The sequence below is a fragment of the Melospiza georgiana genome, chromosome 3 (genome assembly GCF_028018845.1).
Source record: "Melospiza georgiana isolate bMelGeo1 chromosome 3, bMelGeo1.pri, whole genome shotgun sequence".
NCBI classification, from domain to species: Eukaryota; Metazoa; Chordata; class Aves; order Passeriformes; family Passerellidae; genus Melospiza; species Melospiza georgiana.
This window is the reverse complement of record NC_080432.1, coordinates 20,888,164-20,906,006: the sequence shown is the minus strand read 5'-3', so window position 1 is coordinate 20,906,006 and position 17,843 is coordinate 20,888,164. Positions and strand designations below refer to the sequence as shown.

The following is a 17,843-nucleotide window of genomic DNA, read 5'->3' as shown; positions in this document are numbered from 1 at the left end:
TCCTTCCCCAATACCCTAACCTCTCGTCTTTGTTTCATTTCCACTTTGGGAAGAGGGGGAAGACGACAAGAGGCAAATAAAAGAAAAAAGAAAAAAAAAAGGGAGGGGGGAGAGAGAAAAGGCTGTGACACGTTTTGAATTTTAAATCAACGACTGAAAAAGAATAAATTATAAATTTATTTTTTCTTTTTATCTTTTGTTTCTTTCTGAACAGAAGAAAGGCTAATCATTAAGAAAAGTAATAAGAACTTTCTCTTTCTGCTGCTGCTGCCCCGAGGACAGCTCGGCCTCTTTCCCGGCGCCTCGACAGGCACTCCCGGGGGGCTCTGCTCGGACCCGAGGGGGAACCGGGACAAACCCCGGCCCCCATTCCCGGCAGGGCATCCCCGGTGCGGCGGCGGAGAGAGGGACAGAGGGACAGAGGGAGAGAGGGACAGAGGGACAGAGGGGCAGCGGCTCCGGCCCGGCGGGGGCTCCGCGGGCGGGCAGGCAGCAGCAGTGGCGGGGCTCCCTCCCCGCTTCTTGGCTTTTTGGTTTGGGTTGTTCCTTTATTTTACTTTTTTTTTTTTTTTTTTAATTTTCAGACGTTAAATTCTTTTGCAAACATTCATGCCTTAGGAAGGGCTGGAACAAAGCTCAGCTGCTCCAACCGGTCGGACAGGTAAGCAGACTTGTTGACACCGTTATGTTTGCAGCACGCATGCTCCTTCCCAAGTTTCCTGGTGCATTTTTCTATTCCACCTTATGAAACTTTCCTCCCCCCCCCCCCCCACCCTTCTCCCCTCTCCTCCCCTCCCCTTCCCCTCCCCGCGCCTCCGCGGCTCTGCCCGGTGCGTGCGGTCCCGCTCCCCCGGACGGCAGCGCGGCCCCGTCGGGGCGGGCGGCGGGGCTGAGGCTCCGCTCCGTGCCCAGCCGTGCCCTCGCCATGCCCAGAGCCTTCCTGGTGAAGCGCCGCAGCCCGCAGCCCGCCGTGCGCAGCTGGGATGGGCTGCCCGACGAGGAGAGAGCCGACACCTACATCCCAGGTACGGCCCGGACGGACGGAGCCGGCGGGGTCCCGGCGCTCCGCGGAGGGGGAGACGGGGAAAGGGGGATTTACCGGGCCGGGGGAGCCCCGAGGGGGCGGGCAGCGGCTTTAGAGAGAGCTGGGTGAAATACAGTGGAGGGGACAGGGACAGCGCTCCGGGGAAAGTGCCCGGGCAGCGGTGCCAGCCCCGCCGGGCAGCGTGTCCCACCCGGGGATGGCGGGGCGGGGAGCGGATCTGGGGGGGAATGAATGTCTGTGTGTGTGTGTGTGCGTGTGTCCAGGAAGGTGGGAAACCTCGTTTGCATGAGAAAGGTGGCTGGGGGAGGAGGAGAAGGAAGGACCCAGGGCGGGCGGGGTGGGGGTGATGTACTCCTGGCCTCCCCCTCTCCTCCTCCCGCTCCTCCTGCCCTTGCCCGGGGTATAACGGGAAGGCGGCGGAGCTGGCTTGTTTGAACTTTGGGACCGTTCGTGTTTGAGTTTCCGATTGCAGCGTGAGCCGGGGATCCTCCCCCGCCGCCAGCGGCCCGCCCGCAGGTTAAACACCGGGGCCCGCCGGCTCCTGCCCGGCCCTGCCCGCGGTCCCCCCGCTTTATCGCATCCCCACCCCTCCGCAGGCGGCATCGGCTGCGTGCTGCTGGGCTACGAGGACAGCTGCAGCCTGGAGAGCAGCGGCAGCAGCAGCGGCGGCACCCGCGACGCCGAGCCCAGCGATCCCCCGACGCCGCAGGCTGCCCCCGGCGAGCTGGGCACGGGCGGCGCCGTGCTGCTGGACCTGGCCGGCCAGCGGCCCGTGGTCAGGTCAAAAATCAAGGTAAATGCCAATATCCACACACCGAGCATCTCTGGCAGCGGAGTGACCCCTGCTCAAGGTCAAGGCCTGGCACTGCCCGGGGACACCAGGTGACAATCCCGCACAGTGGTGACAGCAGCTGTCCCGCACACCGAGGTGAAGGCCAGCTCGCGGCAGGGAAAGCCCCCTAAGCGATGTGTCACAATCTTCCAGTGCCCTTTGCCTTCTCTTATCCTTGCCCGGGATGTGCTGCCCCTGACCTGCTTGGCTCGGGTCCCACGGGAGCGCTGAACCAGCCGGGAAGGAGCAGTCCTGGCAGCACGGAGTCGTGCCCCACGGTGCGTGGGTGGATCGTGCTCCTTAGCGTGGGGCCTCCTTAAAAGCTGCCTGCTGGGCTGTGCTCAAGCCTTCTCCAAGGAGGGCTGGGGTGACCCTTCAGGCTGCCCCCTATCAAGACAGCAGATAAAGGTTCTCCTCCATGGCTGTGAAGGACCATTGCCACCTCGAGGTGGACCTGCGGGTTTGGGTGAAATGGAGCAATCATCTGCCCACGGACTTTGCTGAGGGCAGGAGCTCTGGCTGCACAGCCAGCACAGCAGCGCAGGGGTTTCCCTCCCTCCCAAGGCTGGGAGAAGGCAAATGGTGTCTCAGATCCTCGTGGTACCTGAGAATCCAACACCGAGTGAGCTCCCGATCCCTCTGTGAGCATCCAGGGTGTCCCAGGCCACCCCAGCGCTCGGCAGGAGGAGATGTGTTTACCACTGGTGGTTAACACCTCGTTAAACCCTGGCTGCCGCTGTGCGGGATGGAGCTGTAAAAATTACCATTGTCTGTGCCGGGCTGACAGCTTTTCTGTCGCCGTGCTCTCAAGTCCCATGATTAGGTTTCACCCCGATTATATGCAGCTGCTTGAGGTGGAGTCATAGCGGTGTTGCCCAACAGAGTCTTCCCAGATGGCTCCCCCTCCAGTTTCACACCTCGTGGTTTCACAGCTGCCGGGTTTTTTTAATTTTTCTTTACAATTTCGAGTAGCGTTGCTTTAGTAGTAAGCAGAGGAGGAGGACCGGGAAAAATAATTGGCTCTTCAGGAAAGAGAAACCCCAGACGTATTCCTGTCCTTGTGAAAAGCCCGCCCTGCTGCTGTTTGACTTTGACCCACTTTGTATAATTTAACCTGAGCTGTTTGTGACTGGCACAGCAAAACCTTTCAGCAGAGCTGGGCTTTTCAGCCGATGGATGTGGTCCTGTCTGCTCTGCTGGCTTTCCCTCATCCCTGGCGTCTAACAGGGGGCATGTCCGTGTGTTCCACCAGGAATAATTAAACCAGCAGCGCAGTATTTACATTTTCCAGGCATTCCAGATCTTCCCAGGAGCTGAATCATCAGTATCTTCTTTGGTCAAGTTATGTCATGGTGCTGGCACAATGCTTTTGGTGCCAGGAGTGGGAATGAGATTACCCCCTAATGTCACTTTGCTGTTAATTAACGAGACACCAACGGGGCGAGATTAGGGCCATTGTTTCAGTCTTTGCTGAGACAGCACAACGTGCCTTGGGTTTATCTCTCCAAAACCACCGTTTTTATCACTGCTGGCTGGTTTTTGAGGGACCTGGGGCAATTGGAGGTGTGACTGGTGAAGGCAGCGCATAAAACAGCTCTTTGGCACCAGAGAGGACTTCCCTTCTCCATCCAGGGCATCAGCAGGAGCAAGAAAGGTGCTCAAAGCCTAACTCTTTTGTTCATGGATGTAGCTGGATAAGGGTTGCTACCCCTGGAAGGAAACCACTGCACAGAATTTGTTTTAACCCCTGAATCCAAGCTGGCCAGAGATGCCTCAGTCCCAAACTGTGCACATTAAATCCCCCACTTGATCGCAAAGAGGTTGTGAAGGTTTCACCCAGCGGGAAAATCCTGAATGCTTTCACTTTCCATTTTTAATATACCCCCCCTTTTTTTCTTTTAATTTTTAATGCCACAATAAGCCCCGCTTGTTTTGCTTTATTCCTCCTGCTGGTTCATCCCCATGCTCACACAGTCCTCCTCTCCCACTCCCCAGTTCACCACGGGCACCTGCACCGATGCTGCCCTGCACAGCTGCGAGCTGTGCGGCAAAGGATTCCGCCTGCAGAGGATGCTCAACCGGCACATCAAGTGCCACAGCCAGGTGAAGAGACACTTGTGCACCTTCTGTGGAAAAGGCTTCAACGACACCTTTGATCTGAAGAGGCATGTCCGGACCCATACTGGTGAGAATGAGATCCCTGGGGACCGGCGGGAGGCTCTGGGAGAAGGGGTGGGATGGGACAAGGAGAGGGTGAGTGTGACCTGGTGAGGTCATAACATGAGGGTCTGGTTAACAACATTTGCCAAAAAATTGTGGGGATTTTGGAGAAAAGGGGAAGATGGAGAGTGTGTTGTGGACAGAGAAAGTCCAGGGAATTATGAAATCTGAGGAGAATTATTGCAATCCTGAGGGTGCAGGACCTGCCATCCACACCTGGTGTAGACACAACCACGGGCTGCCATGCCTGGGACAGCAAGGCTGGGATAACCTCCCAATAACCTACCTGGGATAACCCCCCTGGATAACCCACCTGGGATAACCCACCTGGGATAACCCCCCCCAATAACCTGCCTGGAATAACCCCCCCCAGTAACCTGCCTGGGATAACGCCCCAGGATAACCTGCCTGGGATAACCCACCTGGGATAACCCCCCCCCAATAACCTGCCTGGGATAACCCCCCAAATAACCTGCCTAGGATAACCCACCTGGGATAACCCCCTCCAATAACCTGCCTGGGATAACCCCCCTGGATAACCCACCTGGAATAACCCCCCCAATAACCTGCCTGGGATAACCCCCCTGGATAACCCACCTGGGATAACCCCCCAATAACCTGCCTGGGATAACCCCCCCAGGATAACCCCCTCCAATAACCTGCCTGGGATAACCTGCCTGGGATAACTATCCATAACCTGCCTGGGATAACCCCCCAGGGTAACCTGCCTGGGATAACCCCCAGGATAACCCACCTGGGATAACCCCCCCCAATAACCTGCCTGGGATAACTATCCAATAACCTGCCTGGGATAACCACCCCGGGACAGCAAATCGCTGCAGTTATCCGTGCAGGAGCTCCATGAAAACGCTTTGCCCTCTAGAGGCGACGAGCAGCAGTTTCCTGGGGATTTTGCTGTAGGGAGCTTTTCCAGCTGATTGCTGTGCAGGATGGTTTCTGGTTGGAGGTGTGACTGGTGAAGGCAGCACATAAAACAGCTCTCTGGCACCAGAGAGGATTTCCCTTCTCCATCCAGGGCATCAGCAGGAGCAAGAAACGTGCTCCAAGCCTAAGTCCTTCTGTTCATGGATGTAGCTGGGTAAAGGCTGCTACTCCTGGGATGAAACCACTGCACAGAATTTGTTTTAACCCCTGAATCCAAGCTGCCCAGAGATGCCTCAGTCCCAAACTGTGCACATTAAATCCCCCACTTGATTGCAAGGAGATTGTGAAGGTTTCACCCAGCGGGAAAATCGTGAATGCTTTCATTCTTGAATGCTTTGATCCGTCAGGATGGGATTCTGGCTTGATTTTGGAAATGTCTGGAGGAAGCAGAGTGTGGTTCACGCTGTGCCTCCCCCAGGCTGCAGGATGTGCTGTCTGTGGCCACTCTGCTGTGGGGTCAGTTCCTGAGTCCATCCCAAATCACATTGATGGTGTTTCTGTTGCCCCAAATCCAGCTCACTTTTCCCACAAATTGTTACCCCAGCCTGGAGCAAGGAGAAGGCTGCCGGTTTGATTGGATTTTTTAAAAATTTGTTCCCCTGGTGGAAGCAATGGCTTAAATAAACATCCACCCCATCCTCTCCAAGGGCAATGCTTCCTGGTGGCCAGGCTGGCTGTGCTCAGCAGGCTTTGACTTTGCACTGTTGGGCACCCAGGAGGTGCATCCACCACATCTCACAGGCACATCCCATCTTTCCAGATGTGTGCTCACCCAATGGGAGCTGGAGATTATTTGGACTTGCTCTGCAGAGCCCCTTTAACCAGGTGAACTGCTAGAAGTGACACAAGGATATTTTTAGGCAGGAGCTGTTTCTTAGCAGTAGAGCCCCCAAACCAATGGCACCTGTTTGGATGGGAAGGCATTGTCTGGAGCCAATGTTTTGGGCTGTTTGGGTTTGTTTGCAAAGCTTTCATGTGGGAAGGAGAGCTGCCACTGAGGTATGGAGTCAGTGCTTCCAAAAGAAGTGATTTTTCAAGCTGTCTCCTCATCAGAGTCAAAAAATAAACCCAAGAAGGTCTCTGGTCAGAATAATTTAAAATGATTCCTAAATGATTTTAAATGATTCCTAAGTGATGAAGAGGTTCCCACAGCTCTAATGGGCTGTGCCATCCCAGCATTGCCCTTTCTGTGCTTGTGTTCCTGCCTGTGGAGTGCTGGAGCAGGCACCAAGGATGGTGGAGGTTTAAATTGCCTCAAATTAGCACAAAACTGCTTTTTGTGTGTGAATTCTAGTGAAGGTTTGGGCGTTCTCTCCAACTGCAGTTTAATGAATGGAAATGAAGCAGTTTCACATCAGCAGGCATTAGGAAACTTCTGTCTTGATAGTTTAATCTGGTGCACTGGAATAATAACATCTTTTAACTAAACAAAAATGCAGTTGAGATGTTGCTTATTGGAACTTCTAATTAGCTTGGATTTCTGGTAGATAGATCTGACTGGTAACTCAATGCAATCACAAAGTTACAACTGTCTGAGCAATCTGGTTTACCCATTTCTGCCTGGCTCACCATAGGATCTTCCAGACCCTGGCATTCCACCTTCCCTGGGGAAAAGAGGGGTTTAGGTGACTCCTTATATCAGTTTTGAGGATGGTCTTTGCTAGGAAACTTACTGATCTAGTCTAGTAAGCAGAATTCCTGCTGGTTTAGGTTCTTTCAAGTGTTGCTAAATCCTCAGCTCTTTAAGCACTGGGAGAGTTGGTGTTAAATCAGTGTTGATTGGTGGTAAAATTGATTTTTGTGGTGTTGGTTGTCTGGGCTTTCAAATTACAAGCCAGTTTCTTCTCCCTTCTCTGGAAACACACAGAGTTATTTCTTTCATCTTCCTGCACTTCTCTAGAATTTGTAATCTCAGTCATCAAAACTGTATGGTATGAAAGTACTTGGGATTGCTGCTGTTCACGAAGCCTTGTTAAACCAAAGAAAAAAATTAAAATTTTACCAAGACAGAAGTTTTCATTCATTATAAGAGCTGAAATGGATAGTTTTATCCAATCATAGGATTTCAAACAGGGGTGTAAAATAAGTTTTGCAGGAGTTGATAACGGCTGCCTTAGGACCAAACCACTGATAGGCATCTGTTATCCTCAGCACCTGCTGGGGATAACTTTCCTAGGTTTTCTATGCCTAAATATATAAACCCATAGCTTGAAAGGAGGATGTTCTGTTTAGACAGACAGCTCCTTGGACTGCTGGATACCACACATTGCATTATATAACATTGCATTATATTGTATTGTATTACATTACATTACAGTGTAGTATATTATAGTATATCATATCATAGTATATCATAGTATAGTATATCATATAATAGTATATCATAGTATAGTATATTATAGTATAGTATATTACATTATATTAATATCATACCATATCACACTATATTATATCATACTATATTATACTATATTACATTACACTACATTATACAGAAAGGATATTTACTGAATGTTAAAAAGATAATAATGAAAACTCATGACTCTAGAAAGTCCCGACACAGCTTGGCACTGATTAGCCAATGAGTGAAACAACTCACACCAGAATTCAATGAAAGAATCACCTGTGGGTAAACAATCTCCATGTGAGCACAACACAAGAAAAGCAAATTAGACAATAATTGTTCTCCTTTTTCTCTGAGGCTTCTCAGCTCCCTAGGAAGAAAACCCCGAGTGAAGGGATTTTTCAGGAATGCCACAGTAACCTCTGTCTTTCCCACTGCAGGCATTCGTCCCTACAAGTGCGAGGTTTGCAACAAGGCCTTCACGCAGCGCTGCTCGCTGGAGTCGCACCTGCGGAAGATCCACGGCGTGCAGCAGCACTACGCCTACAAGCAGAGGAGGGACAAGCTGTACGTGTGCGAGGACTGCGGCTACACGGGCCCCACGCAGGAGGAGCTGTACCTGCACGTCAGCGGCGTCCACCCCGGCAGCGCCTTCCTGAAGAAAACCTCCAAAAAACTCGCAGCTGTTCTGCAAACCAAGCTCAGCCCCGTGCTGCAGAGGAACTCCAAAGAGGAGGGCAAGGACGAGTGACGCTCGCCGGCGCTCGGCGGGAATGAAGTTTACATGCAGGACTACGGATCTTATTTTTTTAAGAACTATTTTGAAAGAAACGCCTGAAATTAAAGGGATGCTTTTGTTAACGGGACTCTTGATGTTGGTAAAACCTCATTTGACAGAAATATTCCCATTCAGACTTTATTTTTTTTTTTATCTGGCCAATAAAAACAGAATGCTTGCAAAGGCTGTCGCCTCTCAGATGGCGTATGTACTGAACTGGCATTTGGGCAGCCTGTTTTCTGTCAGGTCTGAACACCCCTGACAAATGAGAGTTCACCTTTCCCCAGGTGTATTTGTATTTTGTAAAGTGAATAACTGCTACCTCCCATGCAAATTACTTATGAGAGGTTTGGGTGAAAATGTTGGGTAAGAATGCTGCTGGTACACAGTTCTATGCAATTGAATTAATTTACATGCCTTAAGAACAGGAGTGCATTGTATTATCCAGTGAGCTACAAAGTGCAAGTACCCTCAGCTCTGCCCCCTGTGCAGCCTGCTAACAATTTATGGAAGTGTGATCCGAGGTGAGTTGAAACTCTTCCCAAAGGATGCAGAATGTTTTCTTCTCAAAATTTCTCCACTATTATTCTAGGGCAGACTTTTGGTTGTGTCTTAAGTACTTGAAGCCATGAACTTACTTTTATCATGTTGATATACAAGTGAAATCTGGTGTTCCTGGATCTGCTGTGCTCACTTGGAGGATTATTACCACATCTTTTTTAAATTACACCAACAGCAACCCAGAAACCCAAAGAAAGCACTGTAATGACTTGAAATTAAGTATTTTCTGTCATGATGAAATGCAATTTTGTGCATATTTTACGGTGTGTGTGTTTTTTTTGTCTTTTATATTCAAGTGCCTGTTCATGTGTCTGCTTCAGGAGATCAGTGCAAAGCTGCAGGCACCAATCCTCTGTGACCACTCCAAGTGTAGAAGCCTCCTCCTACCTAAAATACCAAGTCAGGACTTTTACAGTCATTGCTGCTAAAATGAGATATTTTGAGCAACTTTGTAAGAATTGTAAAAAAATCTTTTCAACTTCAGGTTCTGTGCTGGCACCTGCTTGGGTTTTTGTGGGGAAAAGATTCGAGGGGGTCTTAAAGCATTCCTAAGGATGTTAATGCTTTAATCAGCACAAATGTTGCTGCCCGAGACCTTGAAAATGAGGATAATAAAGTGATGTTACTGTGTTAAGAACAAACTTATCCTATGTAGCAGGAAAGTTTGTAGAACGCTGTATTAAATGGGAAGTTGCAGGGGAAAAGAAAACATCTGAGGTAAATGAGAAGATCCTAACTCTGCAGAAAGCTAAAGCTCGTACACTGACCCCCAGGCCTTGTAACTGAGCAGTGTAAAGGGAAGGCTGCTCACTCTGCAGTGGGATTAATGTTCACCTGACTGCATGGGATTTGTGTGCTCAGCTCTGCTGAAACCTCAGCCCTTCCCTGGCACAGCAGAGCTGGGGCTGAACCCTTCCTCTCCAGCCAGAGCCATGTTTTCTGTTGGTTTTTCATCCCTCCAGCACCTCATGTTGCTTTGGCTCTCCCCCCAGTGTCAGTGCCACAGCACATCCCTGCTGACAGAAGCACAGGCACAGTGAGCTGGGCACAGAAAGGATTCACAACAAAAGAGAAAGGGAGCATGTAGCAGGCCACAGGGAAAAAGCCATCCTGGATGGAGAGCAGAGCTCTGGATGTCAGAGTTGGAGTAACCACCCTGGCTGCCCAGCAAGTTTTCCTGCAGAGGACAGACAGTGCCTGTAGCAGTGCCCTGGGTGCATCACTGTAACAGTCTGGCAGCTTCACTGAAACTGGTCACAAAGTGTCTTTGGGTTTGTGTGACACCGGTGACAGGCACCTGCCAGTCCTGTTCCAGGACAAACCAGCCTGTGCTGCTCCAGCAATGCTCCACAGCTCAGCCAGGGCTGCCCAAGGCAGCAGCCAGGCTCTCAGAAGTGCCAGACACAGTGACTCCCAGCACTGCTGTTTTTGAAGGCTGTCTGCCTGCTCCTGGCTCCATGAGGTACAGACTCACTGGGACTGAGGGTCACAAACTGCCTTTGCTGGCAGCCTTCCTCAGGCACGAGGTTCTGGCTGATTTTCTTAAAGCTCATAATTTGGTTGGTCATAATTTTATTTGTAAGCTGCAGTGTTATTGTGAAAACTCACACATACAAGTCATACAAGACAAAGAGAACGAGGAAAAAAAATTTCCAGAACAATACTGCCTGACATGATCAAGGCTTATTCTCTGCTTTACAGACTTGAATTTATGCGCTTCAAAAGTAAAAATTCTGTTTCAAAACATTTATTCACAAACTTATTGAAAAAAAAAAAAAAAAAACAAACAAAAAACCAAAGAGAAACCTATAAAAAACAGTCCCCAAAACCCAACTAGCAGCTCTTCACCCCTCAGAAGGCTCTGCTTTGATACAGAAGCTCACTCACGTGGTACTGGGGATGGTTATACAGGATGGGCTCCTCGTTGGCTCAGGCCCACAGCAGAGCCAGGAGAGCTCAAGGCAGCGGCAGCACAGAGCTCCCAAGCCAAGGCACACAGCCCCATCTCACAGTGCTTTTCTGTGGGCTGGGTGTAAAACATCTGCAGGAGAAGCCATCAGCAGCAGCCAACATTCCCACCTCTCAGAACACCCGCTGGAAATTTCTGGGAGTGTTGGCTCCAATTCTGCTCCCCTCTTGCTGAGCCACTTCTGCTAAGTGGCCACTTTGCTGTACTGTTCTAAATGAGAACTAATGAGGACTTTCCTTGTAACTCTCAGCACAGGTTTTCCAGCTGTAGCTGTAAGAAAAACCACAAATAATAACAAGTCCGATGATGGCATGAGCAAGAACTGACTGAAACCCAGTGTACTACATCCACTTCTTTATCATTTGCATTTCTCTCAGCTCATACATCACAAATGGTGTTTTGCTTTAGTTCACCAACTTAATTTTTAAAGGCTCAGTTGTGCAACTTTCATTTGTGATTTTTGAGGAAAAGAAAAAAAGATTATTTGATCAAGCAGTTTTACTTGATAGTAGAAACTTTTCTATCGACCCCAGGCTGTAGAAACTGTGTGGGATAAAAAAGAGAGGCCAAATAAGTTGGCTTTTTTCTGCCTGGACCACTGAGGTCACCTACAATATAAGGAAACAGATATTCCCCATTTGAAAGTTACTTTTTGGGAGGGGAGAGAGGGGAGCCTGGCTAGTAAGAAATTAGCTGAAGTTACACAAAAAAGAACATGAAAGAAAGTTCTTCCTTTGTCTCTGGCCACTTGCTTGTGCTCAGTGTGGGTCAGTTTTTGTCCCTGTACTCCTCCAGGCGCAAGAGCCACTTGTTCCAGTACTGAGAGCACAGGTCAGGGTCCATGAAATGCGGGTGTGCCGGGGATCCATCCTTGTAGGCAACCACCACGAGCCCACAGCGAACCTGCAGCACAAACAGGGCTGTCACAAACCTGTGTGCAAGCCTAGGAGCTAAACCTCACTGTAAAACAGCTTCCAACATGCACAGCTCACATAAGGAATGGGGAATAAACACTTGGAGACTTAACATTCAAATGCTCCAAAAACCCCCAGCCCAAAGCTCCAGTGAAAACCAGGGGATGAACTCTGAGGATAAGTGATATTTAAACCCTGCAGATGCCAGGAAAATTGCCAGAGACTGAGGAGTTTTTGCCTGGGGCCATACAACCAGGTTGATGCCACCCTCCAGCTTCAGTCTGGATAGAAAAGGTTACTTAGGTATGTTCTGACATCTTTCATATATGACAAACCCCAAATCCCAAGCAGACATTGGCAGTGGGGGGCAGGAACCTACTAGCAGAATTCCAGGCCATATTTCCCTCTGTCAGGATCATGTCTGTGGAGTGCTTGTGCTCACTGACCTCCACAGTATTCTAGAAAAGTCCTTTGCACAGCATACAAACTAACCTGCTGTCTGCTGCTTTGTATTTTCCCCCTTCAATATCTGTACTGAGGTAAAAATCCTTCAGGCCAAGCAGGCAGGCTAGAATTGCTTTTGGAGCCTATAAAACCATTATTCCACAATCTTCTAATGAAGTGATTTCCAACATTGCTTTTCCCTGAGGAAACACAGGACAGCCCCCAGACACCAAGTGCATCACTCAGTCCCTCATTTGCTAGTGGGATACAGCAGGACAGGATGCAGGCAAGACCCTCCCACACCATTTCATTGTTTGCAGGGTCTTCTGCTTTATTTCCTCTCCTGCCCCTTCCTACTCTTAACACAAGCAAAAACCACTCAGCACAGAGCACAGGGGATTGCCCACATGCCAAGTACCTGGGAGTTCATCTGAGCATCCCCTGCTACCACTGAGCACTCCCTTAAAACCACTGAAAATTCACCACTGGCAGCCAAGGGCAGCAGGATCAGCAGGAGCACTGGAATTATTTCACAGTATTATTCACACCTTAACCTGATCTCAGACTGGGCTCCTTTGTTACAAATCCTACCAACACTTCCATGGTGGGCAGCAGGTTCTAAAGGCAGGAAGCAATGAGGATCACACAGGCATTGCTGCTTGTCTTGGCATGCAGCAGGCCTACTGACCTGGAAGTTATAGTTGGCATCATGATTTATGGCTCCAATATATGCTGCAACCTGTAATGGGTTGTCATAAGTATTCTGCAGAAATGGCTTTGGCTTCTCTGAAGTTTTCCAGTCAATCACACACAGCTGGCCCCTGCACAGGAGAGCAAGACAGGACAATGGTTTAAACTTAAGTTTAGTCTCAGGTAAGAAATAAAGGAGACAGCACATAAAGACTTTTCACTCTCAGCCTGTTTCCCCATGATGTCACTGAACAAGTCTCTTTCACACTGGCAGTTTAGATGCTAAAAACCAAACTAGAACTAGATTACTCAAACCTGCTGCAGCTCCTGGAAAATGCAGACAATTGCTTGAACCTGTCCCTTCTCCAGCAGGGAGCTCCCCACCAGGCAAACAGCACTGAGGATCATCCAGGGGAGTTCCTCCAGCCTGCCAGTCCTAGAGATCTGTCCACTCAATCACACCCTGGCCCCCACAGCCTCACAGCACAGGCGTTTTAGGAAGGGCACTCACTGATACTTGGCCACGCAGTCGACCAGGCCCAGGTACTGCAGGCTCTCGTGGTGAACTCCGCTCTCCAGAGCCTTCACCTCGCTGATGTCCTCCAAGACACCTTCCACACTGGATAGGTAGCCAGCCACCACATCATCTTCACCCTGCTCCCTGGCTGCTGTCTCTCCAGACAGGAATATTGATTCCAAAGCTGAATGGAAGAGCTCCCCCTGGAGAAAAAGATCTAAGAAAAATGGGAAAAGTCCTTTATGGTATTTGCAGGGAATGTCCCGACGAAGGCAGGAATGGTGCATCTGACTCCATGTTCTCAGAAGGCTAATTTATTACTTTATAATACTTTATTATATTAAAAAATACCATACTAAACTATACTCAAGAATACAGAAAAGATACTTAATGCTAAAAAGATAATAATGAAAACTCGTGACTCTCTCCAGAGTCCTGACACAGCTTGGCACTGATTGGCCAAAGAGCAAAAACAACTCACACCAGAATCCAATGAAACAATCACCTGTGGGTAAACGATCTCCAAACACATCCCACATGTGAGCAAAACACAGGAGAAGCAAATGAGATAAGATTTGTTTTCCTTTTCTCTGAGGCTTCTCAGCTTCCCAGGAGAAAAATCCTGGGCAAAGGGGTTTTTTCACCCCCTCACCTTTTAGACATTACTTTGGATTTGTATCCTACATATTCCACAATGTAGCTCTTAAACCAGTCCCAATTTCTGTACTGAAAAATTGTACTGAGGGTGTGGGGAGAAGGGAAAGAAACAGAAAATAAATTGTCAGTAGGGAAATTGGTATCCCTTTAGTAATGCTTCCTTTACTGTTTTAGTCTCACTGATTACTGACACATACACTGGATAAATCAAAGTTACTGAAAAACCTCACCATAAACAGCAGGATACACTGGTTTTTAAAGGCTCAGGACTGCAGGAGTTCAAAATGTCTGTTTCCATCTTGTTACAAAGTAGCTTTGTAACTACAAAGAGGCGCAGTAACATCATCTGGAAAATACCTATTTCTAATTAGATACTGGCAAACTGAGAACTAAAGGAAAGTCAGACAGGATTGAGCAAAGTATGCCTGAAGTCTGACTCTCATTTTCTACAAATTTCTAAATCCATTTTAGTGGTCCCAGAACAAAGACAGAGCTTAGGCTCCTTGGTAATAGGTACACTCACAATGTGCTCTCATGAAATGGAAACAACCTCATGGATTTCCAAACCACTCATCCCATTGTAGCTGCCAGCAATCTAAACTACAGCTTCTATTCTACAATCCCACTGTGGCTAGACTTACTTTTGGTGTACTCTTCAAATCCCTCTTTTCCAAGCTCCTCTATCATCTTCTGCTTCCATTTTTCCAGATAGAAGACTTGCTGGGGAGAGAGGGTTTGTTGAAGGATGCGGGTAACGCTGGGCAGCTTCGCTCTTTGCAGCCTGATTTTCATGGGCACCCTTGAGTCACTGCTGGCAGGAAGAATTCTCTTGCTGGGGTTTAATAAAGGAACCCAGTTCTTGGGAGTTCTTGTCCCAGCTTTAATTGGAGGTGTGTGTTTAGCTGGTGGCCCATATAACAAATTGTCTTCCTCAAGTATTGTCTCTGGGGTTTGGGCGCTGGTTTTGTAAGATATAACAGAGTGGACCAAGTTCTTGTATTTTTCTTGGTCAACTTGGTCATAGCTGTTCCCTTTTTTCTTTTTGCTGTAAACACAGGCAGAGGTAGACAGACACAAGTATGGGAATTGCTTTTGGCAAAATGGTATTTGAAAAAGCACTTCCAGGCTCCCTGGCTTCCTGGCCAGGAGCTGTAGGAATTGCATCCTGACAAGAAGTGGGTGTGAGCAGTTAGAGTTTTCTTCCTTCTGTCACCAACACTCTGTGGGTTACCATATTTGTTTCCTCCTGTGGAAAAAGAAATTTGTGATTTACAGAGTCATAAAAGTCTGCCACCATCCTATTCTTGCCCTTTGCCCAAGAAAGAACTGCTATGACCAAAGCGTCTTCACTTACCTTGTATCACCTTCATTCTTCAGATCAGTAAGATAAAAAACCAAGGAGCAAGGAAAAGAGGAAATGCTCCTGAAAAGAACAGCCTGCCAAATGTGAAATCTGAATCACTTGAGGATTTGTTGCAAGCAGCTAAAGCTGCATCACAGGACATCCCTACAGCAACAGTACCAGAACTGCCATGGAGGTAGGGACAAAAACCAGATCTGCCAAGAACAACCCCAAAAGTGGGAGGGTGAAATTAAAGTTAATAAAGTTACACAGAGGACAATGAGCCAATCCACTGCTGTGAGGTATTAAAACTCTGAAGTTTATAGAGAATAACCAACTTAAGGAGATTGTGGGGAACCTTACAGGGTATAAACCCACCATTTTCTTCTGTATCACTAGGAGAAAACAGACAGCAGCAGTATATATATAATATATATATATATATTATATATACACAATTGTGAGACTTGAAGCTAGAAAAGGCAAAGAGAAACCACATGCACTGCAAATATTTTCAGATTCAAAGAATTTTTTTTAAAGTTCAGAATGAAATATAAACACATTTTTCCAAACCAAGTTTCAAGCATAGCTCTGCTCAAAGTCACTTAGGAAATTTAAGAGCAAGAATAGCATATAAGTAATACCATGCTCAGCACACCTTCCAGGGCTGCACTGGAAACTCTAGGAAGTTTTTTTGCAAGCATTTTTGGATAAAATGTAACACTTCCATAGTGGCATTAACTTCATCAGTGCAGAAAAATGGATCCCTTCCCTCTTGGGGCTTCTCTCTTATAGACCTTACAGGGTATAAACCCACCATTTTCTTCTGTATCACTAGGAGAAAACAGACAGCAGTATATATATATATACAACTGTGAGACTTGAAGCTAGAAAAGGCAAAGAGAAACCACATGCACTGCAAATATTTTCAGATTCAAAGGAATTTTTTAAAGTTCAGAATAAAATATAAACACATTTTTCCAAACCAGATCAGTGCTCTGAATCATGGGGCTACTGAGATGTGGAATATTACACGCTCCAGAGTTCACTTTAGTGCAGCACAGTGCTTCAGTGACTAGCAGGAATTCTGATTTTACAGCCTTTGTTGTGCTGGGGAATATACCTGTGGAATTTCCAGTACTTGTGGAAATGTTTGTGCAGTGTCCTGTTTTACAAAAGGAAAGAGGTTCTAGGATTGCTAAGAAATAAGGAACCCTTGTGCCCTGCTGAATGAGGAACCACGTGTTTTTCAACAAATCACTAAAGTGGTATTTCTGTGCAGATAATAAGAAAGAAATTGAGTGGTCAGGATCTACTCTTGTACACAAAGAACAGAATTTAATTGAGATTTCCCCCTGAGGAAGTGCGTCCCTTCTCTCTGGAAGCATTTGTGGTTGAAGACTGGCAGAATTGCTTCAAGTGTTGCATGATGAGCCACAATGGAGAACTGAAAAAAATTAAAATAACTTGGAGCTAAAAAAAAAAACCCAAGAGGACTTTACTGTCCCAAGCAAGTTGACTTTGCAGCTCCAACAATAACTGAGCTAACACAACTAAGGAAAATTTTTTCCAGTATAAGAATGAATGGTTTAACTGAAGGAAATAGGATTACTTAAGGAAAAGTTCCTATCTATAAAAATCTACCTCCGGATGTGTTTTTGCATAGTAACCAGTTTGGCTTTTTCTCCACAGAAACCTATCCAGCTAAAAGGAGAACAAAAACAAAACAATGGCTTATTTCAGAGATAACAAAAAAGAGCACTCCCAAACACACCTACAGACCTGCTTGCCCCTTGTCCCTAATTTGAGCAGACCAAATCCACTGAGGAAGGTATAACTGTGAGTTCCCCATAGTTTTCAAAATACATTATTGAACTATCCAGGTTAAAAACACGCCTCCCTCTTTTGGGATGTTTAGAGCACAGAGACAACGAGACAACTCAGCAACCCCGTTTACAGCACAAACCTACAGCTGTGAGCTTTAGTTCAGTGTAGCTTCAACAGGCATCAGCTCCCAGTTCAAGCTCCATTCCCAGCACTAGGAAGGGAATTAGTGGGGAATAGGGCTGTAACATGAAACCAGAGCTTTTTGCGATCTGTGAAAGAGCTGGGCCAACACCAGCGACCACGAAGTGCCCTCAGGCAAATAAATTTTCAGCATGCGCCTGAAAATCCCAGAGCCGGACAGCCCGGGGGAAAACCTTGTGCTGAGGGGGAAAACCCACTCTGGCCGTGGAGCCCCGCCGGACGCGGGCATGCCCAGCCACGGCAGCCCGGCCATGCGGGCCGCTCGCTGATGGACCCGGGGGCAGTGCGGGCCAGGGGAACGCCAGCTCCTTTCCTCTTTCCCGTCTCTTTCCCGTCCCTTGTCCTTCCCTCGCCCTCAGGCCCGCCCGGCCCTCACGACCCGCGTTACCTCAGCCGCGCTTCCCGCCACCGCCGCGGGCGCCACCGCGCAGGCGCGCCCCGCCCACAGCCTCTGCCAAGCCCATCGCGCATGCGCTGCCCGCTGCCTCCTGGGACTTGTAGTTCTCCCGCACTCCCAGCCCCCAACCCTTTTCCCTTCGCTGGAGCGCCCCAAAAAG

At 48.2% G+C, this 17,843-nt stretch overlaps 2 protein-coding genes across 2 annotated transcripts; one reads left to right on the top strand and one right to left on the bottom strand.

The window, feature by feature from the left end:
• Positions 1–744: 744 nt before the first annotated feature.
• On the top strand, positions 745–8,137 carry OVOL2 (ovo like zinc finger 2). Its single transcript, XM_058021188.1, has 4 exons — positions 745–1,025; positions 1,642–1,838; positions 3,873–4,062; positions 7,827–8,137. The coding sequence occupies exons 1-4, from the start codon at positions 926–928 to the stop codon at positions 8,135–8,137; spliced, it is 798 nt and encodes a 265-aa protein (XP_057877171.1). The 5' UTR covers positions 745–925.
• A 2,148-nt stretch (positions 8,138–10,285) lies between these two features.
• MGME1 (mitochondrial genome maintenance exonuclease 1) lies at positions 10,286–17,707 on the bottom strand. Its single transcript, XM_058020673.1, has 5 exons — positions 17,675–17,707; positions 14,558–15,162; positions 13,254–13,476; positions 12,741–12,873; positions 10,286–11,597 (listed from the first exon to the last, which is right to left on the bottom strand). The coding sequence occupies exons 2-5, from the start codon at positions 15,078–15,080 to the stop codon at positions 11,463–11,465; spliced, it is 1,014 nt and encodes a 337-aa protein (XP_057876656.1). The 5' UTR covers positions 15,081–15,162; positions 17,675–17,707; the 3' UTR covers positions 10,286–11,462.
• Positions 17,708–17,843: the final 136 nt, after the last annotated feature.